Source organism: Castor canadensis, chromosome 15, assembly GCF_047511655.1.
Source record: "Castor canadensis chromosome 15, mCasCan1.hap1v2, whole genome shotgun sequence".
NCBI classification, from domain to species: Eukaryota; Metazoa; Chordata; class Mammalia; order Rodentia; family Castoridae; genus Castor; species Castor canadensis.
The window spans coordinates 1,980,501-2,003,376 of NC_133400.1; the positions used below are offsets into that span (position 1 = coordinate 1,980,501).

The window sequence follows — 22,876 nt, forward strand, 5'->3', positions numbered from 1 at the left end:
CTTAAAGCAATTGCGAGAGGTTTCTTAGTTCTGTTTCATAGAGGTATACGAAGTCCATCCACCTTCTTCCCCCTTTCCTGCACCACCACCCCCGACACACACACACACTGTGCCTATTTCACAGGCCTGGTTTTCCTTATTAATATTTAAGTTGATGTTCAAAGGGGTGTCTCAAGTGACCCCATGGTGGTGTGCTTTACTTTTTGCCATTCAACCCCTTCCATTGCTCTCCCTCACCCCTTTACCTCCCACCCCCCCGCTTTTCAGCAGCTTTCAGTACCCATCCTTACATCCTCTACCTGCACGCCTTATGGTATGCGATATTACTGATGCTCTAGGCAAACGAGATTTGAGTAGAAGTCTATTTGTGGATTTCTCGGGAAAAAAAGAAAAAGCACTCACTATAAGGAGAAACTGCTGGTACTATCCCCTTCCTCCCTTTCCCTGCATTGAATGCACAGTGTGACACTTGGGGTGTGGCAGCCATACTGCTACCATGAGTCAAGGCCAAGCGTCTCACCAGCAGTGCCCCTGATGTACCTGGGCATCACTGCTGGTGCAGCAGCGACCAACTGTCTCTGAATTTCTTGTCATGGGAGAAAACAAACCTCTCTGTGCTTATGCTGCTGTCAACTACAGTCAAGGACATTTTTTTTTTGTAGTGTGTTTAGTTTATTTAAACCAACTGCCAGAGGCCCCACCATGGAGCAGGAACTGAATGGCTGGGAGGTGTGAGGCTAAGCAGGGCAGGGATGTGCAGGTACCAGAGAGGAAGGAACTCAGGTGAGTGAGCAGCCACAGCAGCTGGGACAGGCTGGGCGGGAGAAACCAGGCACCATGGAGCCGGGCTCCACTCATGGCTTCAGCATAGAACCTCACCACCTCCTCGTAGGGATGCCCTGAGGCTGGGTCAAACCACATCTGGATTCAGTGGCTGCTCCCACGGCTGTAGTTGCTGGCCTTGTAGGAGTGACTCCACGTTTCCTCACACACAGCAGGGATGGCAGGCAGCTCCCACGGGACACTGGTTATACCTGAACGCCAGTTCCAGCCCCTGTGCCAGGTGCTCTTGCAGGTGGAGGAGGTGCGGCCATCCTCCCAGCAGTGTGGGAGGGGCGCGATGCGCTCAAGAGCACGTCAAGGGTCCGCTCTTTGCGCCAGCTCCGATTCACCTGCTGAATCCAGGGCCCCAAGTTGGGGGAGCACTTGCAGGGGCAGGTGTCCTGGATGAAGTGCCATTTGCAGGCAGGCTCCATCTTTCCACAGTGGTCCCAGTTGAAACTGTATAGGCAGGAGATGTCTTTATGGGCTTCCTGGCTGCTGTTGGTGGAGCACCAGGAGTTCTTCTTCCACGGGCTGCACTGCTCGTACAATTGTCCTCCAGGCCTGCCTTTTCCTTGTGGTGCGTGGTGTCCATGCAGACATTGAGAAGCTCGGTCCTGGCCCAAGTAGTCCTGGACTGGGCACCCCGTACAGCCACCCACCGCAGGAATGGCAGCTGTGCTGTCATCAGCCTAACCACGTCCGTACCTCGGTTCACCCGTTCACTCATCTCCAGGGCCGGGCCAGGGAAATCTGCACTGCGGGAACAGCAGTAGTTTCTTCAGACCTGGCTCCTGGGAGAGGAAGCCGCTCTCAGACCGGCTCAGCCTTCTGCTCTGTTCTACACTCCTTTGCTTTATTTCAGCGGACAGCAAGGTTTAGTGGCCTAGGAGATGGGCAATGGGAATGAAGCCCAGGAGTGGAGCCTGCGAGCGACCTAAGGCCACTCGGGTGTTAATTATTGCACGTGAGCACCGTCAGGCCTCTGCGGGGATGGGAGGGGTGGATTAATAGTGCCGGCTTGGGTGGGGTGAAGCTCCGTGCCAGTGTGCATGAGATCCTAGATTCAATCCCCAGCCCTGCCACTCAGGCATCCCTTCCACAGCTTCTTAGAGTCTGGACTGGGCTGGTGGAGTGGCTCAAGCAGTAAGAGCACCTACCTGAATCCTGTGACAGCCTGGGAGGGTTATGTCCGCTGAAGACCTCTGCAGATAGAGGACCTCAGCAGTCAAGCACATTTTTCACTAAAATCCAGACACAATAAACAGGACAGTCCAGTGTGGATGCCGAGTGGACCATCAGAACCGATGAGAGAGTAGCACCCTGCGTATCAACCGAGTCTCATCAATCACTCATGAACAGATATATTCTTTGTCTTGTTTTTGCAGTACTGGGATTTGAACTCAGGGCTTCCCGCTTGCTAGGCAGGTGCTCTACCACTTGAGCCACTCCCATAGCCCTTTTTGCTTTGGTTATTTTGGAAAGAGGATCTCACTTTATGCCTGGACTGGACTGAACCACAGTTCCCCATTTTAAGCTTCCCATGTAGCTGGGATGACAGGCATGGGCATCCCCAGAGAGATGGGGTCTCTTGAACTTTTTTTTCCTGGGCTGGCCCTTGAACCTCCGTCCTCCCAATCTCTGCCTCCTGATTATAGGCTTGAGCCACTACATCTGGCAACAGATGTATTCTGTCTCTCAGGTGCTGGTCACTGTGAGTGGGCACACCAGCCCTGCCCTGTGAGGGCTTCTCTGAGCCGGTTACATGGATAGTGGCATCCCTAGTGACAGAGGAGGGAGGGACAGTGAGTACAGCAAGGGACAGCAAGCTATTCAATATGTGATTACAACCATGGCACCGAAAAGATTTGCCAAACGTATAATTGATCAAAAATTGAAGATGAGTCAGGCGTGGTGGTGTGCACCTGCAATCCCGGTACCTGGGAGGCTGAGGCAGGAGATTATAAGTTGAAAGCCAGCTTGGGGCTACATAGTGAGACTGTCTTAAAAAAAAAATCTGAACATGTTGCAAATGAAATCAATAATTTTTTTGTGCCAACAGCCAGCTCCCAATACAGGTTAACAAGTAGACCAGTTGGGTGGCCCAACTCACCTTTTTGAATTTGCTTTCTTCGTTTACTATTTAAGGAGTTAATCCAGTGACTGCTAACTTCCCTTTGGCTGCAGTCTTTCCCGTCCTGGGATTATTGCCATGAGGTATGGAAGTATTAATAAGATTTTGGGAAAATCCCACTTTACAAGCCTTTGGGTAAAACCCCGGGTGCACACGGCAAGTCACAACTGGCAGGGAGACATGCCACCAGGTGCAGAACCTAGCTGAGCACCATGATGTCACCAGAAGAAATGAACTTTGTTTGGGAGAAGTGTGCAGATTTATGTAGGAAGTCAGAACCACTAGCCTCCGTCCAAAGAGAACAAGAGTCTCAGACTGACCCTGGTTCCCAAGGCACTCAGACTTTAATTCAGCCCCGGCTGTTTGTGGGCCGGCAGGGCTGAGCTTTGCCAGGACACAGGGAGGAGCCCCAGCACCACCCCCATCCACCCGACAGCCAGCAATGGCTCTGCGACTCACAGACGTGTCTGCAATGGCAAGCCAGCCCTGTGTGAAGGAAAATGAGTTGGAGCACCAAGTCTCAGAGGTGTGACAAGGGTCACACGGATGACCTATGGACCGAGCAGTAAGAAAAATCATAGCTCCAGAACCATCTCTGAGCCAAACCAGCCCTGTACTCCACACAGCCTCGTGCACAGGTGCGCTCCAGAGATGCTGGAGCCCAAACACGGGCAAAGACCTCCTTGGTCAGCACCTCCTGATGTAACTGGGGTCACACAGTGGAGAGGACACGGCGGCGGGGGGGGGGTTAGAATTCGTCACAGGAAGGTGTCCCACTCGCAAGGTTGCCGTGAGCAGTGAGATGGAGTCGAGCACCAGTGGCCAGCAGGGTCAAGGAGTGTTTGGTCCCGAACGGCAGACTCATCTGCAGGATTTGGGGAGCCTCGTGACACCATGGCTCTCCTCGCTGGCACACCTGCCACCTGCCCAGTCGCCACCTTCAGTCATTCTTGGGGGACAGTGCAGTGGTATTTTGGAACCTCCGCCAGTCCCCACGTGCCTTCCCCGTGACCTGACGTTCTCTCTGCAGGTGAGGACAATGACCTATTGATCTCAAAGTGTGGCACAAGGGTTAAATGAGGCATGAAAATGCTCTGTGCCCCAGCCTTGCTGCTCTTCCTGCTCCCGGTGCCAAAACCCTTAGCCAGTCTGGGCTGGGCCAGAGGCATAAGGAACACTGCCAGCCTCAAGCCCCAGTTCTGTCTGTCCTTTGCAAGTGACTTAGCCTGTCTGTACCCAGGTTTTTGTTTCTGTTTTTGGTGGTACTGGAGTTTGAACTCAGGGCCTTGCCCTTGACATTCTACCACTTGAGTCACACCCCCAGCCCTGTTTGCTTTGAGCTTTAGCCCGAGGTCCTATCTCCACCTCCTGCATAGCTGGGATCACAGGCTTATGCCACCTTGCCCAGTTGTGCCCAGTCTTTTCATCTGCAAAGCGATGATGATAAATGGCACCGTCGCCCCTCACTGAAGGACTCAGCCTACAGGAAGCACTACGGCCGCCTCCTCGTGGCAGTTCTCAGCCTGTTCTCTGGGTGGGGATGTGTGTCCATACGAGCAGTCGTGCTGATAGATGAGCGCGCTCGTGTGGCTTACACTCCTGGGCCTGTGTGAATCCTGCCTGTCAGAACCCTCGAAAGACCTTCGAGAATGTGGGAGTCACCATTTCTCGAGCACTTGTTGGATGTGGAAAGGTATTGCTTCCATTTCACAGAGAAAGACGTGGGGATGGGTGGGCTGCAAGCTGAGGGTGAGGGGAATTTGGGCAGACAGAGATGGACACTGGAATGGTGATTCATCCACAAGCCAAGGGACCAGGAGCTGGAGGGGACCTGGGGCAGAGCCTCCCTCAAGCCTTGAGAGGAGTCAGCCGGGTTGCACCTGGATTTCAGACTTTTGGCCTCCAGACTTCAGGGAACGGACTTCTGGGATTTTAAGCATCTAGTTAGTGATTGTTGTGCACAGCAACTTCAAAAAGAGTTTTGGGCTGGGTGCTGTGGCTCACTCCTACAATCCTAGCTACTTGGGAGGCTGAAATCAGGAGGATTGAGGTTTAAGACCAGCCCAGGCAAATAGTTCATGAAACCCCATCTCCAAAATAACCAGAGCAAAATGGACTAGAGGTGTGGCTCAAGCAGTAGAGTGCCTACTTTGCAAGCATGAAGCCCTGAGTTCAAATCTCTGATTTTTCATCTCTGGCTACAAGTCTCTTGGTATAACTGCTGTGCTGAGCTGTCCGGCTTCCCAGGCTCACTCTGCCTGGCTCTGAGGCGGTTTAATTGGAAACCCCTGGCTTAATTAGTACATTTCATTAAGATAGATTTCAAAAGCAAATGCATCATGAATGCAAACTCCAAATGGACCAGAGGTGTAAATGTAGAAAAGCAGCCCCAAAAGTAATAGAAGAAAATCTGTGCCCATTCCTTTACAGCCTGGGTGTTGCAAAGCTTATCTAACCATGGCTCAAAATCCAGGGGCCATGATTTAGATCAATAAATCTAACATCATAAAACAAGAGTCTCTTTCACGGTACAAACACCACCCACAGAGCCAAAGGGCACCTGACGAGTGAGAAAGCACTGTCAATATAAATCACAGGTAAAGGGCTCCTATCTAGAATATGCAGAGACCTTCGACAAATCAAGAGAAACGGTGTCCAAACCCTGATAGAAAAATGAGCAAAACAGGCAGCTTACACGGAGATATAAAAATGACATTCCAGCCTGTGCTCTGACCCTGCCAGAGTTTCTGAGATCCTGTGATGATTTAATAAATCTGTTTCTGCTCAAACTTGATAGAGTCAATTCTGTTGTTGGCAATTTATATGTGGGGGGGCGGTGCGGGAGAGGCAGGTCATTTCCACATATCCATCTGCCTAGAAGATTGAAGACTTTGGGCCTACACTGCGACCAAACTGATTTCAACAGATTCTAGAGTCTCTCTAGAGATGGGGCAAAGCAAAATGGACTCACAGATGCATTTCCCCTCCGCTCCCCTCCCCTGCCCTCTCCTCTCCTCTTCTTCCTTCCTCTTTTTTGGTGGTACTGGGGTTTGAACTCTGGGCCTCTTGCTTGCTTGCTAGGCAGGCGCTGTACCACTTGAGCCAGTCCTCACAGATGCATTTCCAAGCAATCACAGTTTTGTTGCAAAAACAGTATTGCCTTTTGAGGCCACTTCTTTGGAGAAGTGACAGGCTGGCTGAATTCTGAGAGGCTTGCTGAAAAAACAACATTCATTATTTATTTATTTATTATTTTTTGGTGGGACTGGAGTTTGAACTTAGGGCTTCCCACTTGCAAAGTAGGTGTTCTACCACTTGAACCACACTTTCAGTCCATTTTGCTTCGGTTATTTTAGAGATGGGGTCTTGCAAACTATTTGCCTGAACTGGCCTCAAACCCCAGTGCTCACTATCTCAGCCTCCTCCTACTTATGCCTCCTGCGTAGCGAGGATGACAGGTGCAGGCCACCATGCCTGGCTTTTTTTGTTCAGATAGGGTCTAGCTAACTCTTTGCCAGGGCTGGCCTTTGGACTGAGAGCCTCCCGATCTTCACCTCCCAAGTTGCTGGGAGAATTCGTTACCTGCCTCGGAGCGTGTGCCCCAGCTTGCGTTGGGCGGCTCCTGCCTCTAGGCTTCAAATCAAGCAGTGAGGGCGGGAGGAAGTCTTGCTCGGATAGCACTGGGATGCTGTCCAATGCCTCCATCTTCTCCACACTGGTCTAGAACTTCTCTGAAGCCAGCAGGAGCAGAGGGGGCGGGTCAGGTTTCAGGGTGGTGCAAAGTCCAGGCCAGGCAGGGCTGTGTTTTGAAACTCTCTCACATGAAAACAACACGGGGGATTCATCTGATTGGTCGTGGTACACCCAAACGATGAGACTCTGCACTGCCCTGGAAAACCACGGGTTAGAATCCTCACTGGCACGGGAAGACATTTGGGATATGTGAAGTGGAAAAAAAAAAAATAGAGCTGGCCAGGCGTGTCAGTCGTGCCTGTAATCCCAGCACTTGGGAGGCTGAAGCAGCAGGATGGCAACTTTGAGGCCAGCCTGGGGTACGTGGCTCTAAGACCCTGTCTCAAAACTAACGAGCAACAAAAAATGTATAGTACAGTCTTACTTCTGCATTGTAAAAGTAGGATTTATAAAAGCATATGTGAGTATATTTATGTACTTTGAGTAAGAAGGGAGATTTTTGACTTTCATGTTATTTTCTTTATGAGTACATTGCCTCATCAACAGATAAACAACACAGTCATTTACGTAGTTTTTGAAGTCTCCAACTTGTTTGCTTGAAAAACCTCCAGAAAGAAAATATGTTGAGGCCAGGGATGGAGCAGAAGCCACACTTGGAATAGAAACAGCAGAAAGTCACCTCACTGGGCGCAGTGGCAGGTGCCTGTGGGGAGGCTGAGGCAGGAGGAAGCACCTGCGCCTAGGAGTTTGGGACCAATCCAGGCAACATAGTGACACCCTGTCTTTTTTGTTGTTGTTGTTTTGAGGTACTGGGGTTTGAACTCAGGACCTCATGCTTGCTAGGTAGATGCTCTACCACTTGAGCCACTCCACCAGCCCTGTTTTGTGATGGGTATTTTTGATATAGGGTCTCAAAAAGTATTTTGCTTAGGCTGGACTTGAACCTTGATCCTCCTGATCTCTGATTCCCGAGTGGCTAGGATTACAGGCGTGAGCATCAATGCCCAGCAGAGACCCTGTCTTTAAAAAAAATGTTATCTCTATTGAGGTCAGTCAATGGGTATTCAAGAAATGACCTCACGATGCCCTTGACTTTGGGATGTGTTCAAACATTTCAATGACACAAGCAGAACACACAAAACCTCCAGCAACAGCAAACTGATTATTGGCTTTCAGAGGACATCATGACTGTGATATAAGAAACGGAGACGTGTGACGCTGGGCGTGGTGTTTCGTGACTGTAATACCAGCTACTCTGGAGGCAGAGGCAGAGGAGAGCAAGCTCAAGGCCAGCCAGGGCAAAGTTAGGGAGACCCTGTCTCAAAAACGAAATACAAAGAAAAGGGTAGAGTGATCACTTAGCTCATATGAGGATGAGGCCTTGAGTTCAATCCATGGTACCGAGAGAGAGAGAGAGAGAGAGAGAGAGAGAGAGAGAGAGAGAGAGAGAGGGAGGGAGGGATAGAGGAAGGCAAGGAATGAAAAAACATATAACAGAAATAAGACTGTGGAATGCCATGGTAAGAACTGAGGCCCCATGGGCCGTGTAACCTCTGCTCAGTGACTACCAAGCCTCAGTTTCCCCATCTGTAAAACAGGGAGAGTCTTTGCCGAGTGCTAGACACGTGGTGGTCCGTACTTAAAATCTGGTCATTTTTGTGGTGGCCGTTAATCTGGAGACGCCCCCTAGGTGCCAAGGAACATGAGTCAGGACTGCCGGGTTCCTGGCAAAAAATTCATATTCTAAGGTGGGACCACAGGGAGCCTGGCTCTTCACCAGAGGTCGGTTAGGACAGTCCATTTTAAATAAGGACCCGGTAATGTCCACTGGGGACTGTCAGCATCCAGCCCAGCACAGACACCCCGGTGAGTCACCGTGCTCTGCCAGGGCGAGGCATCACTTAGGGATAATCGTCCACTTTAGCCGCCAGTCACAAGCAGCCATGGCCGGCAGAAGCTGGCATGCACAGACACCTTTGGAGTCTCTGGTTTGCAGAAACAGCAAATAAACTTCTTCCTCGCTGTGATTCCTCCCCCGAGAGGCACGGTCTGTGGGCGCCTGACTTAGGTCAGGCTCCAGTTCCAAGGAGAAGGAATCACCCGGCCTGGCCCATGCCTGGACCGCTGGTGATGAAGGCCATCAGGACTGGTCACTCAGGGTGGTGGCAATCACAGGAGGCGCTCAGGAGCCACGGCCCAGCACCAGAACCTTAGAGGCCTGCTCGCCTGAAGGCCCCTTGTTCTAGGAGTTGGGTTCCAGAACCTTCTCAACCCCAGGGAAGCAGGGCTTGGGCCAAGGGAAAGAGGAGGCCCATGCAGAGCCACAGGCCGGAGCAGCATCCCAGGGGACAGCAACAGTGACTTCTCCAAGCTTCTGTGCGCTTTCCAGCCCTAGAACCTCATCCTACTCTGAGTCCCCATCTCAAGCTTGCCTTCCTGCCTGGGCTTAGTCCCTGCTGGGCCTCCACAATTCCTCCTCCGCTGGCCCGGAGGGAAGGCAGTGCGCTGGGGACGGTCCTACCTGGCCCCCACCTACTGCAGCCACGTGAGGCAGAGTCACCCAGTCAGGCACAAGAAACAAACGCAGGGAGCATCACGCCTGCATCCTACACTCGTTCATGGGAACTCCAAGTTCCTCCCTCTCAAAAATAATTCGTGCCCCATTCAGCCGTTTGGAAGGGGCAGCTCCTCCCTTCCCCAGTCTCATGCCCTGAGGAAGCCAGCTCGGCATGACCACTGGAGCTCCCCACTCAACGTCAGACGGATGGTCTCCCTGTCTGATCCGCCCATCACTTGGAGGCATGGCCGCCCTTCGGACCTAGCGGACTCCTGGGACCCTTGCCCATCCCAGCCACCCCCGGGGATCCCCAAGCCCTCCACAATTCTGGCAGGGCCCAGGCGCCTTGGCGGGAGGAAGGGCGGCCAGGGGTCTGAATGCAGTCACAAGAGGCCAGGCTCCGTCAGGGAAGGGCCCTGGGTGGCAGGGAGCGTGCAGACTCAGCTCAGACATCCACAGCCTGCACTGGAGGAAGGAGCAGCGACAGGGACAGTCTCAGAGTGCGGGAGGCTTGGCGTCAGTCCCTTGAAGTTGGGGTTGTGGGGCTGGGCCTCACTTATCTTTGAGGCTCCCCAAACCCGGGCTGAGGTGTATGTAGTCCTGTAGGGTAGGGGCCAGACCACCGGTGTGAACTGGATTAAGTAGAGCCACACTGAAGCTCGGGGGAAATGACACTGCATTGGTTTCCTGTGGTTACCCTAGGGAACAACCACTCTGGAGGCCATGAGTCCAAAACCACAGGGTGGGCAGGCTGTGCTCCCTCCGAAGGTGGACAGGAGGGTCTGTCCTCATCTAGTATGACCTTAATTCTTATCTCCTTAATTATATCTGCAAACACCCTATTTCCAAATAAGGCCATATTCGGGCTCCAGTTGGACACGGATTTTGTGGAGCACTATTCAATCCAGCGAACCGCACAGCACAAAGTAGAAAGAAGGTGGCCAGGAGCCACCTTGGGGGGATCTTGACCCAACAACTTGTGCGGCTCGGGCCTCGGCTGTCCCAGCAAGAAAGGGCTTCCGGTGGTCAGCTCTGACCAGCGCTACCACCCGGCGGGCCGGGTTTCTGGCTCCTTTTACAGATGAGGAAACTGAGGCTCACAGGGGTTGAGTGAGTGGCCCGGGTCACAGTGGGCCAGAGCTGAGGCTGGAGTCCTGGTGTCTGGGGATTCTGGGGAAGTTCCTTTAGCAACAGGAAGCAGAGGCGCTGGCCGTCCTGTCAACCTGCTTTGGTTCCTAAGAGCTCACATTGGGGAAGCACCGGGAAGAGTGAGATCCAAGCCAACAAGGATGAATTCAGTTACTGACAGAACACGTGGGAAGTCAGGTGTGTGTGGGGGAACGGGACCCAGCGGGCTACACTGACTGTCACCCTGATTCCTGCCTCTCCCGATTCCCCAGAAATGCACCCAGACGAGTGGGGAGAGGGGGTAGCGATGCCTGTTCAAGACTCCGGGCCCAGGAATAGAGAAGGTTCTTCTGGGCAGTTTCAGCACCTTGGACCACACCCCAGAGGAGTCTGTTCACTCATTCACTCAACGAATCCCCAGGGTGCACTGCCCAGAGTGCACTGCCCAGAGCTGGGCTGTAGGTTCTGTAGGGAGGGCGGGGCTTGGCTCGGGCGCCCAGGTCTTAGGTCCTGCACACCTGGGGGCACGAACGGACGGACAGCCAGGCCTAGGCCCTCAGGACATCAGAGGCTGCCTTCCAGAGAAACAGGTGGTGGTGGTGGTGGTAGAAGGGCCATCTTGACCTGTGCCTCGGTTTCCCTACTTGAGAGCGGCAGGTCCTGCAGCGGTAGCCTTGAGAGGTGGCTGGGCGCCCCAGTCCCCCCTCCCCCAGCCTGCCGTCCGGTGCCAGTGCAAATACCAGGGGCGGTGGCGGGCCTCCTGTGCTTCCGCCAGGTTCTCCCTGAACCCTGGCCCGTGTGTTTGCATTTTCTCGGTTCCAAGAGCGAGGAGGTGCGGCTGACAGAGGGCGGTCTGACACAGTCGTCTGGCCCAGGTTTTGGGGGAAGGCTTGCTCCTCCCATCACCCACCCCCTTACCAAGCCAGGCCAGCCGCCTCAAAAATGCAGGTCCCGGCCCTCTGTGAGCTCACCATCTTCTCACAAGCCCCCCAAGGTGGTTACTGATACCCTCATTTTTTAGGAGAGGCGCCCAGGGTTCAGAGAGGCCAAGTGACTTGCCCAAGGTCACACAGCTCAGCAGGGTCATATCCGGGGTTGGAACCCCTATCTCTCGAGCCTCGCCACAATAGCTTTTCCAAGACGGGCATCACCTCTCTCGGATAACGCTCTGGAGTGAAGCAGGAAGGCCGAAGGCCGGTCCTTCCCCCGAAAAAAAAAAAAAACCAAGGCTCTGCTCAAACCTGCGGGAACAAAAGCGCCCAGAAATCCGCCCCGGGTTTTCCGCCTCGCCGACCTCCTCCGACCAATCGGGTCGCGCCGGCCGCCAGGGGGCGGGAGGGGGCGGCCCCGGCGTGATCGACATCCCCCGTGGAGGCGGGGCCGAGGCGCGGGCGAATCGGATGGCAGGGTCGGAACAATCCTGCGCCGAGAACGGACGGTCAGGCCAATCAGCGCGGGGGGCGGGCCCGGCCGGCCCGGGCTGTCGCGAGAGGCGGCCACCCCGCCCACTTGTGCTGGCCGCGGCCGCCCGTGCGCGCGAGCGCGCTCTCCTTCGGCTCTGGACCGCCCGGCGGCCGCGCTCGGCCCGATTCGTCCGCGCGGGCAGCTCGAGCGGCGGCGCGTCCGGCCGGATCCCTCCGCCGCGCCCGAGAGGCCCCGTTCGGGCGCTGCGCCCAGCCGCTCCGTAGCGGCGACGCCGCGCGGCCCGGGGTAACGGCCGGCCTGGGCGCAGGCGCGGGCGGCGGCATGGCCGGGGCGGCTCCGTCGGGGGGCGGCCCGCAGTGACAGACCCTGCGGCGCGGGGGGAGATGGGGGCGGCCGCCTCCCGGGCGACGACGACGACGACGACGACGAGGAGCAGCCGCCGCCGCCGCCGCGCACCGGCCGCCGCTGGGGACGGGCGCGGGCAGGGAGCCTCCCCGTGAGCGGGGGGCCCGAGGCCGCTCGCCGCCGCCCCCGGCCGCCCCGGCCCCGGCCGCCCCGGGTCCCCCCGGCCCTCGCGCGCCCGTCCGCCGGCCCCTGGCGGGGGGCTCTCCCGGCCCGCGCCCGCGCCCGCGCCCCCGCCCCCGCCCGCCCCGCGGCTCCCGCCCGGCCTCGCCGGGCCTCGGCCCCGGCCCGGGCCCGGGCGCGCCCCGGCCGCGGCCCCCCGCGCCCCCCGGCCGCCCCCGCGCGGCCCCCGGGCCCGGGTCGGGGCGCGGCGCGGGCGGCAGCATGGTGGAGAAGCGCTGCCCGCTGCAGAGGGACGGCGTGTACCGCTGGTTCTCGGAGCTGCCGTCGCCGCAGCGCGTGGAGTTCCTGTGCGGCCTGCTGGACCTGTGCATCCCGCTCGAGCTGCGCTTCCTCGGCTCGTGCCTCGAGGACCTGGCGCGCAAGGACTACCACTCGCTGCGCGACTCGGAGATCAAGGCCAACAACCCGGCCGACCTGGGCAGCCTCACCAACCTGACGGACGAGGTGGTGCGCAGCAAGCTGCTGGTGTCGCTGGCGCTGCTGGGCTCGGAGCAGCGCGAGGCGGCGGGCGTGCTCTACCGCACGCTCACGCACATCGACTCCATCATCCACAACTACGGGCTGCAGCTCAACGAGGGCCGCACGGGCGATGAGTTCCTGCTGCTCTTCACCATGGCCTCCAACCACCCGGCCTTCAGCTTCCACCAGAAGCAGGTGTTGCGCCAGGAGCTCACGCAGATCCAGAGCAGCCTGAGCGGCGGCGGCGGCGGCGGCGGCAGCGGCGGGGGTCCCGGGGGCAAGAGCGCGCCCGGGCCCGGCGGCGCGCTGCCCACCTGCCCGGCCTGCCACAAGGTGAGCGCGCCCCCGCGCGAGGTGTCTCCCCCCCCCGCCTCCCCCCCCCAGCGCCATCCCGCGCCCTGGGGCCTGCGTCCCAGTCGTGTGTGTGTCCCCCACCCCACACCCCACCTGCACCCCGAGGGGCCGGCTGCCTGGGCCGGGCGGGGCAGAGGGGTCCGCGGTCAGAGCTCCTGTGTGTCCTGATCACATCCTCCACTGCAAAGGCGATAAGGCCTTTGTCCTCCCAATCGGGCCCTTGGGTGACAGCAGTTACACGTTGTGTCGCCGTGGTTTCGCCAAATCTGGTGTTTATTACTAGAAAGGGAAGGCGTCGGGCCTGCGGCCCGGCCGACAGAGATGGAGCTCGGAGGGCTCTGGGGCCCGGACCGAGGCTGCCCCTGCCGCCGGCCCTCCCTGCACAGGTGTCTGCGGGCCCGCGGGCGCGCGCACCCGTACCGGCTAGGAGTAGAGTGCGCGCGGAGGTGTGTACGCCTGTTGCGTACGCGAGTGTTTGTGTGCATTCTGGTGGGGGTGTGTGTGTGTGTGTGTGTTAAGAGTCAGGCTTCCGAGCCTCAGCTGCCTGCACAAGTTACTCTTGGTACCGTCCCCAGATGAACCCAGGCCCACCGAGTGGGGATGGGGTCTTAAGGAGTGTTAGGATAGCTTACAGTCAGTCCTGTCTCCACAACGAGCAGGATGGCTGTCGTGCTCATCCACTCAGAAATGTGAACTTTGCCACGTGTTTCAAAACTATGCAATCACAAAGCAATTGGACTCACATGTCCCAAGGTTTAGCTGCAAGGGAGAAGGTTTCTCTGCCTGAGTGTGCTGTGCACTGGGTTTCTTGGGAAAGTAGGAGGCTGCAGGAGGATCTGCCACGCCTCTGTGCAGTGTCTTTGAGCTCTTTGAGGTTCGGGCTTGCATTCGACTTCACCTTTATGGAGTGGCGGAGAAGACTGTTCTGTTTGGTTAGTGTTTTTTTTTTAAGGTCTCTTTGAACCCTGGGTTGTGGCTTTTTCTTTTTAGTGTCGGCCTCTAAGAAGTGGTTGTGGTACACAGGTTGGGTTTTTTGTTTTGTTTTCTTATCTTTTTGGTGGCATTTATCTCAGACATTTGCATTTGTGAGCTCATTTCCCACTCTAGATGCTCTGTCGTGCTGGGCAGAGAACGTCCCAGCTACAAAACGGCGCAGGCCCTAAAACCGGAGTTGCTGGTAGTGAGCTCTGTCAACTCTGAGATGCTGGCAAATTATCATGTCCGTGGACGTGGACTCTCAGTCGCGGTGGTCAGCTCAGGTGTGCTGTTTATTGGTTGTGTCCTGAATGCTGTGTGGGGATCACGTCCCTGCCACTGCAGCCGTACTTGCTCTGTAAGGGACACTCACAGTGGTCCAGATGTGTGGCTTTCTGCAGAAGGTGGTGATGGGTATGTTTCAGTAAGGCAGCGATTTCAGTGTAGAGCAAATACTGGAGCGGGGGAATGGACCTGTGCTCTACCACTGAGCTACATCCCCAGCCTCCCTACCCCAGGGTCTCCTCTAAGAAAGCCTCCCGTCCAGCAGTAATCCCTGTGATGACATGAAGTCTCCCAGGCTCTGGTCACTGAGTTGACCAGCTGTGTGACCTTGGCCTGTTGGACATGACCCCATCCAGTTACCCTGGCCTGTTGGGGGACTCCGTAGGTGAATGTGCAAAGCCTGAGCACGTGTTCCTGAATGCCTCCTCCTCCTCCTCTGGTCACACTGGCTTTTACGATGTGCTTATAGAGCTGTGCGTCATACAGATCGAATGTTTGTGTCTTGATGCTTGTGTTTGTGTTATCTACACTGATATTTGAATGGCCACCTGCGCTGGTTTTGGTCCATCTTTGGGAAGCTGGAGAATCTACTTGACACCTACTTATGAGGCTCATGTACTGAGTGACCAGCCTCGTGTGTCAGTTTCAAAAGGGCTGCCCTTTCTACTTTTTCTTGAATCCTCCATGGGACTGCTGAATTGATTTCAGTCACAGTTGCTGGAGTTCCTGGCCCTTCGCAGCTCTGAAGTGAAGGCCTGACATTGGTCTACCCTTTGTTGCTGGGTCTGGGGCTGTCCTTCAGAGTCCCTGCTATAAGCTGCTGCGTTTGACTTGAACTCTCTGAGCTTCTGGACCTGGTGTTTTTCTTTCCGAGATGAAGCTGTGGTTTGCTTTTAGAATCTTTGAACTGTATTTTCTGCAGTATTCGTGTGCAGCTATTCCTCCAGATGGTCACTGTGATCTGAGGATTTTTAGAAGTTTAAAAATGTGGAGGGCATTAGATAGTTTACATTCAGAAAGGCGCATATTTGTAATAGTGAATTGATGGGGGACAGTATGGGGGTGTCGACTAATTGCTTCCGGTTTACTGTCCTTGATAAACTACACAGATCATTCCTGAAAGTACAGTCTTCTCACTGTCCCTTAGGTGGGAATGCTCCAGGGAGTTGGGCTGCAGGCATGGTGGAGCGCCTGGCCCACGAGCTGGGGACCCTGACTTCAATCCCCAGTACTGTAATCACAGCACTTGAGAGGCTGAGGCGAGGATCGCCAATTCAAGGCCAGCCTGGGCTACACAGGGAGACCCTGTCTCAAGGGGGAAAAAAAAAAAAAAAAAAAAAGACGGTGTGTTGTGGTGTAGGAGGTGGTATTCCCCAGAAGGCATCCTAGTCAGTGATGCTGGCAGTCAGAGCTGTGCAGCCATTACCATTAGTTAACTTCTGATCATCTGCACCACCCAAAAAAAAGCCCAGCCACCTGTGAGCAGTCACTCCCAGTACCCCCTCCCCCAGCCTCTGACAACTGCCTTTGACCTTTCAGGTCATTTCCTATACACAGGGTCACACAGCATGGTCCTTTGGTGACTGACTTCTTTAACTTGTTAGTGCGCTCCCAAGGCTCTTGCCTTTGCTCGTCCATTGAAGGGTGGACCACACGCTTATCGCATCAGGGAGGGGACTTGGGATTGGTCCTTATGTCTAGTTTAGCATTTTCTTCACGATTAACTGCTAGTGTGGCAGTCCCGAGGGATCCTTGTTTTTGCAGCAGGCTCCTGCCTGGTGGATTTCTAGGCCATGCAGTATAGCCCTGCACCAAGCCTCTGTGCGCTCTGGTCATGGTGGCAGAGCACACTGCAGGAGACATGAGCCCTGGGCAGGTGTTGGTCATGGGGTAGTGGAAGGTTGGTGAAGCAGGGCTTGGTGTTCACCACCCTCTGTTCCTGTAGCCTCCTGATACGATGGAAATGGAGAATTTTAAGAAGTGCTGAAATGCTGTTTTAAAGGGCTCTGTGCAGGGTGAGGTGGGGCGGCAGTCTTCTCTGTGGCTGCGTCTCATGGTCCAGTTCTGGACTGTCCGCTGTGGTTTGTACCATGTGCCCTGGGGTGAGTGCTGTAGAAAATTTGGCCTTGCACAAATACTGTGAGTAAATGGCTAATCACCTCTTGCCCCAGGCGAGTGCCCTTCTCTGCTCTTCGTAAGCTGTTGAAAATCAGTGCGGCTCAAAGGTGAAGTGTTGGGCAGTGTGTCCTTTGGCTATCACGTGAGGAAGTGACTTCGCTTGGCTTCTCCTTTAACCCTCACCCTGCCCATGCAGCTGAACGCCAGCTCGCATGCTGCGAAAGCAGGCTTCTTCTGCTACAGCTTCGTTATCACCCATGCCTCAGGAGTCCCTGGGACTGGAGGGCACTGTCTCCAGCTTGAGCGTTTTCTGGGCAGTTGGGACTGCACAGGGCCTGACCTTGGGTCTGTGCACAAGTCTAGCCACCTTTGTATCTGCTGCTTGAATATACTCCACAGGCAGGGAAGCCCTAATGTGTGGGTGGATTTTTTTTTTCCCCCCATAAGATTAAAGGACTGCCATGTTTTCACGGTGGAGTGCATGATGTAGGCATTTGGATGTCCTTGAAAACAGTCTCATTGCCTTCTTGGTGGCTTCTCCAGTGACAGTAAAAACCTAGTCACAGTTACACCAGTAGCTCACAATGGTGGAAACCGTGTAGCGCTTTTAGCAGCTGGCCTTTGCCCTCACATTAAGTTAAAGCTGTTGGTTTTCACATCAACCTGCTGGAGTTTGTCTCCCTTGACCCAGCAGACATCCATGCTCCTCTTTCGTGCGTTGGTGATTTAGGGTCTGATGCGTGATGCGAATCACGAGTTGCTGCTGTGGGGACCAAGGCCCGTGTTTGCCCATCTCACCCTCATCCTGGGTACCGAATCTGCCTTCCTTTGGGTTGAGAGCATCTTTGGAATTTATAGTTGTCCAACAGATTTGAATATGAGTCTTACAGCCTCAGGGAATTTTCTGGAAGGAAGCGTACCCTCTGGCTGTGCTTGTTGAATTGATGACAAGGCTCCTTAGAGACTGGATAGAACACAGGAAAGACTTGTTATGTTTGGAAAAAATAATTTCTACTTTAGCACCCCCTCCCCTTAATGGGATTAGATTTCAGAAAAGACTCCTCCCCTCTGTGGACTCCAGCCAGAACCCTCTAGCTGGTCAGTGGGAACTGTTGCTGAAGCAGGGCTTGTCACGGGCGGGGCTCTCACCTCCGACTTTAGTCTTGACTGTCACACTTAAAATTAGTTTTAGTGAGGTGGTTTTCTCACCAGTCTCCATGAGTGGCTCACTCAGCATGTGGTACAAACATTGCAGGAAAAATTAAGAGATAATCAAGAGTCAGCCAGGTGACTCTTAGTAGTCTCTGTTTCAGTCTGGGCAGGAGGACAGGACAGGGAGACCTCATCTCCACTCAACACTAACAGCACGGGAAGCCCACCACCAGTGTCCAGTGGCCTGCCACCCTGGGTTGGGACCTGTGGGGACATTGCAGGTTCCTGGAAGCCCCTCACCCTTGAACTGACCACTACCCATTTCCTATGAAGCTAGCTCTGTTGTCCCATTTGTGTTCTGTGGGACATTGTGAGATCAGGTGTCCCAACCTTGCCATCTCCTGTCTCTCTCCACCTCCCTCACTGATCTTTGGCCCATAGCCCTGTCCATGCGTCTCTAATTGGCTTTTTAAACAAAGCAGAACCTTAACACTGTCCACCTCTCCTGGCCACTGTCCCTTCATGACACGTCCTCCTGGCTTATGGAACCTCCGAGGCTCGCTTGCTTCTTCTAGCTGCTTGCTTTCACACGGTGTGAGTGCTTGCTCCACGTTTGTCCCAACGGAGTCTTTCTTTTATGCTTCCTGGTGACCCCTGGCACAGTTTCTAGCCTGTCCACTACTCTGGCTGTCACCTGAGTCATTCCTAGCCTCCCGTCACATCCCTATGACATCTGTCCTCTTCAACTGAAACAATTTTTTGTTAAAGGGAATTTCATAGTGTCTTAAGAAGTCTTAAGTGGTCAGCATCATCAGAGGCAAGAAGTTGTAAAGGCACAAAAGGATTCTGGGTGGTATGCACCCATGCCCTGCAGGTAGGTGTCGGGGAAGGGCACTGGATGTCCTAAGGGTCATGTGTCACTGTTTCTTCATCTGGCTGTGGGTGGCTTTTATTTTGCACTTCAAAAACAAGGTTCTTAGCTGGGCATCAGTGGCTCTTGCCTGTAATCCCAGCTACTCAGGAGGCAGAGATCAGGAGGATCGTGGTTTGAAGCCAGCCCCGGCAAATAGTTAGTGAGACACAATCTTGAAAAATCCCCCCACAAAAATATGGCTGGTGGAGTGGCTCAAGGTGAAGGCCCTGAGTTCAAGCCCCAGTACTTCAAAAACAAAACAAAACAAGGTTCTTGCCTGGTATGGTGGTGCATGCCTTCAGTCCCACACTTGGGAGGCTCGGGAAGGAGGGTGTGAGTTTGAGGCCAGCCCGGGCTACATAGTGAGAGCCTGTCTCAAAAAAGAAGCAAAAAACCAACAAACCCACCAAAAAAGAAGCAAAAAAACAACAAACCCACCAAACAAGGCTCTCTAGCCATCCAGTCCCCTCTTTGCAGATAGCATGGTTCCTTATAGACCTTTCTAGAGAATCTGTATTATTCATGAGTACATGTTCCCTTTGGGATGGTCTGCATGACTTGCTAAGGGTCTGTGGCAGCCTGTCGAGAGCTGCTTCCTTGTTCTGTAGTGTGGATGGGCGCCCTGTTGGAGTGTGTGCTGAATTTCTAGATGACTCTTGGTTCCCATCTCACTGTCTAAACAGGGAATTGTCATTTATACATCACAGGTGGCAGCAGGGACCTTTCCATCCGCTCAGCACCTGGAGTATCTGTAGAGTAGGGTCCAGAGGTGGAGGGGGTCAGACAGTCTGTGCTTCTGTAGCTACTCTATGAATTGCTGAGGCCTGCCCTTCAAAGGGCCCATGGCCGGCTGGCATCTTGAAGGCCTCTCATGAGTGACATTGAGTGTTTTCTCAAGTAACCCTTCATTGATTGTTGGAGAGCCCTCTCCTTGCTAGGTTGGTCTTTTTTTGGGGGGTGGGGGTGGGACTGGGGTTTGAACTCAGGACTTTGTGCTCGCAGAGCAGGTGCTCGTCCTCTTGTTTAGCCACACATCCACTCCACTTTTGCTCTGCTTATTTTGGAGATGAATTCTTTTGAACTGTTTGCTCTGGCTGGCCTCAAACCATGATCATTCTGCTCTTAGCCTTCCCAGTAGCTAGAGTTACAGGCATGAGCCACTGGTGCCCAGCTTGTTGGTTGGTCTTTCTGTTATAGAAGCTCCTTAAGTTTCTGCTGGGGATGGTAGTTCATGCCTGTAATACCAACTATGTGGGAGGTGGAGATGAGGATTGTGGTTTCCAGGCCAGCTGGGGCAAAAAAAGTCAGCAAGAACCCATCGCAGTAAAAAGCTGGACCCAGGACTAGCAGAGTGGCTCAAGTGGTAGAGTGTCTGCCTAGCAAGTGTGAGGCCCTGAGTTCAAACCCCAGTACTGGGAAAAAAAAAAAAAGGAGAAACCTCAGTGTCATGAGAGAGTGCGCGTGCGCATGTGCGAGAGGAAGGGACGGCTTGTACCTGTAATCCTAGCTACTTGAATGCAGAGATCCCAAATTTGAAACCAGCCCGGGCATAGTTTGTGAGACTATATTTAAAAAAATAACCAACACAAAAAAGGGCTGGTAGAGTGGCTCAAGTAGGAGAGTGCCTGCCTAGCAAGTGTGAGGTCCTGAGTTCAAACCCCAGTGCTACCAAAAACAAAATAAAACCAAGTTAAGCTTGGTGGTACACCTGTAACCCCAGCTACTTGGGAGGTAGGGGAGACCAAGATTAGATCGTCACCAGGACGTGACCCTAGTGGTAGGGTAGGGTGTCTGAGCTTTGAGGCCCTGGGTTCGATCCCCAGTCCTGCTGAGAAAAAGCTCCTTAAGGTTCAGGGAAATTTTAACTTGTCTTCACTTTGCTCTGCAGTTTCAGTTTTTTATGCTGTGTTCTTCAGTCTCTTTTGGCATGACTTCTGGTTTTCTGGCCCGATGGGCATTCACTGCAGGCTATGTACATTGTGCACTGCACAAGGCTTTCAAGGTGAAGTGCGCTTGTCCCAGAGCCGACTGCTGAGCCCCTGTCTCTTCCCGCCGAGGTCTGAGGTGCTGGCATATATATCACACGCCTCTTGCCCATGTGTGTTGGGATTGCCTCTGGACCCTCTGTTCTCTTCTCTTGATGTCTTCATTTAAAAGTTGTTTTGGTGGCTCTAGGGTTTGAACTCCAGGCCTCACACTTTTTAGGCACGTGCTCTACCACTTGAGCCACTCCACCAGACCTTAAAAGTTTTAATCCATTTACTTACTTATTTTGAGTCAGGGTCTTGCTGGTAGCCCAGGCTGGCCAGGAACTCACAGTCCTCCTGCCTCGGCCTCCTGAGTGCTGGGGTCAGGTATGGTGCCTGGCTTCCTTGATGTCTCTGTCTGGGCAGCTCTTCCTGACCAGGTCAGTGGAGACCTCTCAGACTGTGCGCTTCTGGCCTCTCCTTCCTTGCGGGGTCTGCCGCACAGTGGGTCCCTCGGGCTGTGGGGTCTGGGTGGGGCCTGTTGCGCTCACTGGCACCACTGGTCTCCTGTTTGTCCTTGGCTCTCCTTTGTTCGTGATGACAATGCTCCTGTGCTTCTCTCTTTTTGCGCTATGATTTGTTACATTTTTCAGTTGTGATTTTGCTGATCTTACTGATGAGTTAGTGAACTATATATCCAAGCAGACCTGCTGGCACAGTACCAGCAGAGGCAAGTTTCAGGCTGCTGGTGGAGTGGCTCAAGTGGTGTGAGGCCCTGAGTTCAAACCCCAGTGCTGCCAAAAAAAAAAAAAGCAAGTTTCTCTCCTGTCCTACTCGTCCCTTCCCCCAACCCCTGAGACCCAGGTCTTCCATACTACCTCTGTCACCCCCTCAGCTAGCTGGTTACCAAGTCCTGACTAGTCATGGAGCTGTCTCCATGGCACCAGGCAGTGCTCCCTCTCCTCTCCTCCTCCCATATAGCTGCTACTTTGTGGGCAGACTTAGATTTGGTGTGATTTGCTGGGGATGAGAACTGTCTTCAGGACCAGGCAACCAGGCATGGCTGCAGCCTGGTGTAACTGCACTTCCCAAAAGCATTCAGCTGATGGCATTGTTTAAAGTCCACACGAAACAGTGTTAAAAGCGTCGAGAAGCTTTGGTGCCTTAACTCTTTGGAAACAACATGACACGCCCAGTGTCTGGCCCTGCCCTGGGTTTCGTTTAGTCTCTGGGCCCCTCCCCCCTCCTGCTCTTGCAGTGGCTCCATGGTGTGCAGGATGGTCTTGGGAAGGTGGCCCTTGGCCTTCCCTGCCGAGTTCTCAGAGAGGCCTGCCATCTCTACCACCATCTGTGTTTCCAGTGTCTGCTGTGTGCCACGGCCCCTTGTGCTGAGCCTCTGCAGAGGCCACTCTCAGGCTGGATACTTATTGCTCCCCCAGCACCCACTTGTTGGTTCGCACATGCCAGTCCTTCTGTTCTGTCCTCATCCCAGACCTTACATCCTGTAGGATCATGGGTCTCCTTACATTTCTGCCATGAGACTCATTTGCTGGCACTTAGGCTGTGCCTGCCTTTTCTGGTTACGAGAGTCCAGCCCCTCCCCACCCCCCACCCCCACCCTTGGCTGCTGATGACCCTCTGCTGCTGTCTGCTGGTGTCCCAGCATACACTTGTTCACTCGGTCTGCCGCCTTTGTGCAGATCTGTCTCTCTTGTGTGTTACTTGGTTTCATCCTACAACTGAATTCTCCATAAATTGCTTTTTAACTATAGACATGCAGCTCTCAAAAGCTGACCCTCACAAGCTTTTGTTGGGGCCCTGATGTGAAGTGTGGCTGTGTGCTATTGGCGTCATCAGCACACTTGGTGACAAACTAGTGCATTGAGGAGTGTGGGTTGCACGAGCCCTGGAAGAAGTGTGCATTGTGCTCCTTTAGTACTGCCCTCCACGTGGTGAGCTGCATGCTTGAGCGTGCTGCTGACCGCCCGTCACCCAGCACCCTCACATCCCGAGTAGGGTTTAGTAAGAGGGGAGCGTTGTGGAACCACTTCCTGATCTTGTGGGATGCTCTCTTGAAAGCATCCACAGACTTACTGGAAGAAAGCGATGATGTCCTCAGGTCTCCTAGTGACGATATGTTCATATAGACGTCTGGAAGCGCAGCAGTCTTCGCTTGAGAGGTGACGCAGCTGGTTAAGAAGACGACATTGTGAATGGAACAGAGAAACAGCCCCTCTCCAATCTCTTTGGGTACTTTAATAAAATTCAAAGCTGGGAAGAATGCTAGCAATAGCTCTAATAAACTTGGT

The 22,876-nt window shown here is 54.2% G+C and overlaps 1 protein-coding gene and 1 pseudogene across 2 annotated transcripts in view; one reads left to right on the forward strand and one right to left on the reverse strand.

Moving 5' to 3' along the window:
• Window positions 1-6,671, reverse strand: LOC141417332 (folate receptor alpha-like; annotated as a pseudogene).
• A 5,835-nt stretch (window positions 6,672-12,506) lies between these two features.
• Zcchc14 (zinc finger CCHC-type containing 14) overlaps window positions 12,507-22,876 on the forward strand; it is a 62,672-nt gene continuing 52,302 nt past the window's right edge. The window contains exon 1 of one of the 2 annotated variants that reach the window (XM_020179530.2): window positions 12,507-13,136. In XM_020179530.2, coding sequence (XP_020035119.1) covers window positions 12,546-13,136 — 591 coding nt within the window. In that variant the 5' untranslated portion in view covers window positions 12,507-12,545. Of the gene's footprint in view, window positions 13,137-13,241; window positions 14,090-22,876 lie in introns of those variants that run through there. The other variant, XM_074055509.1, reaches the window with a different exon arrangement.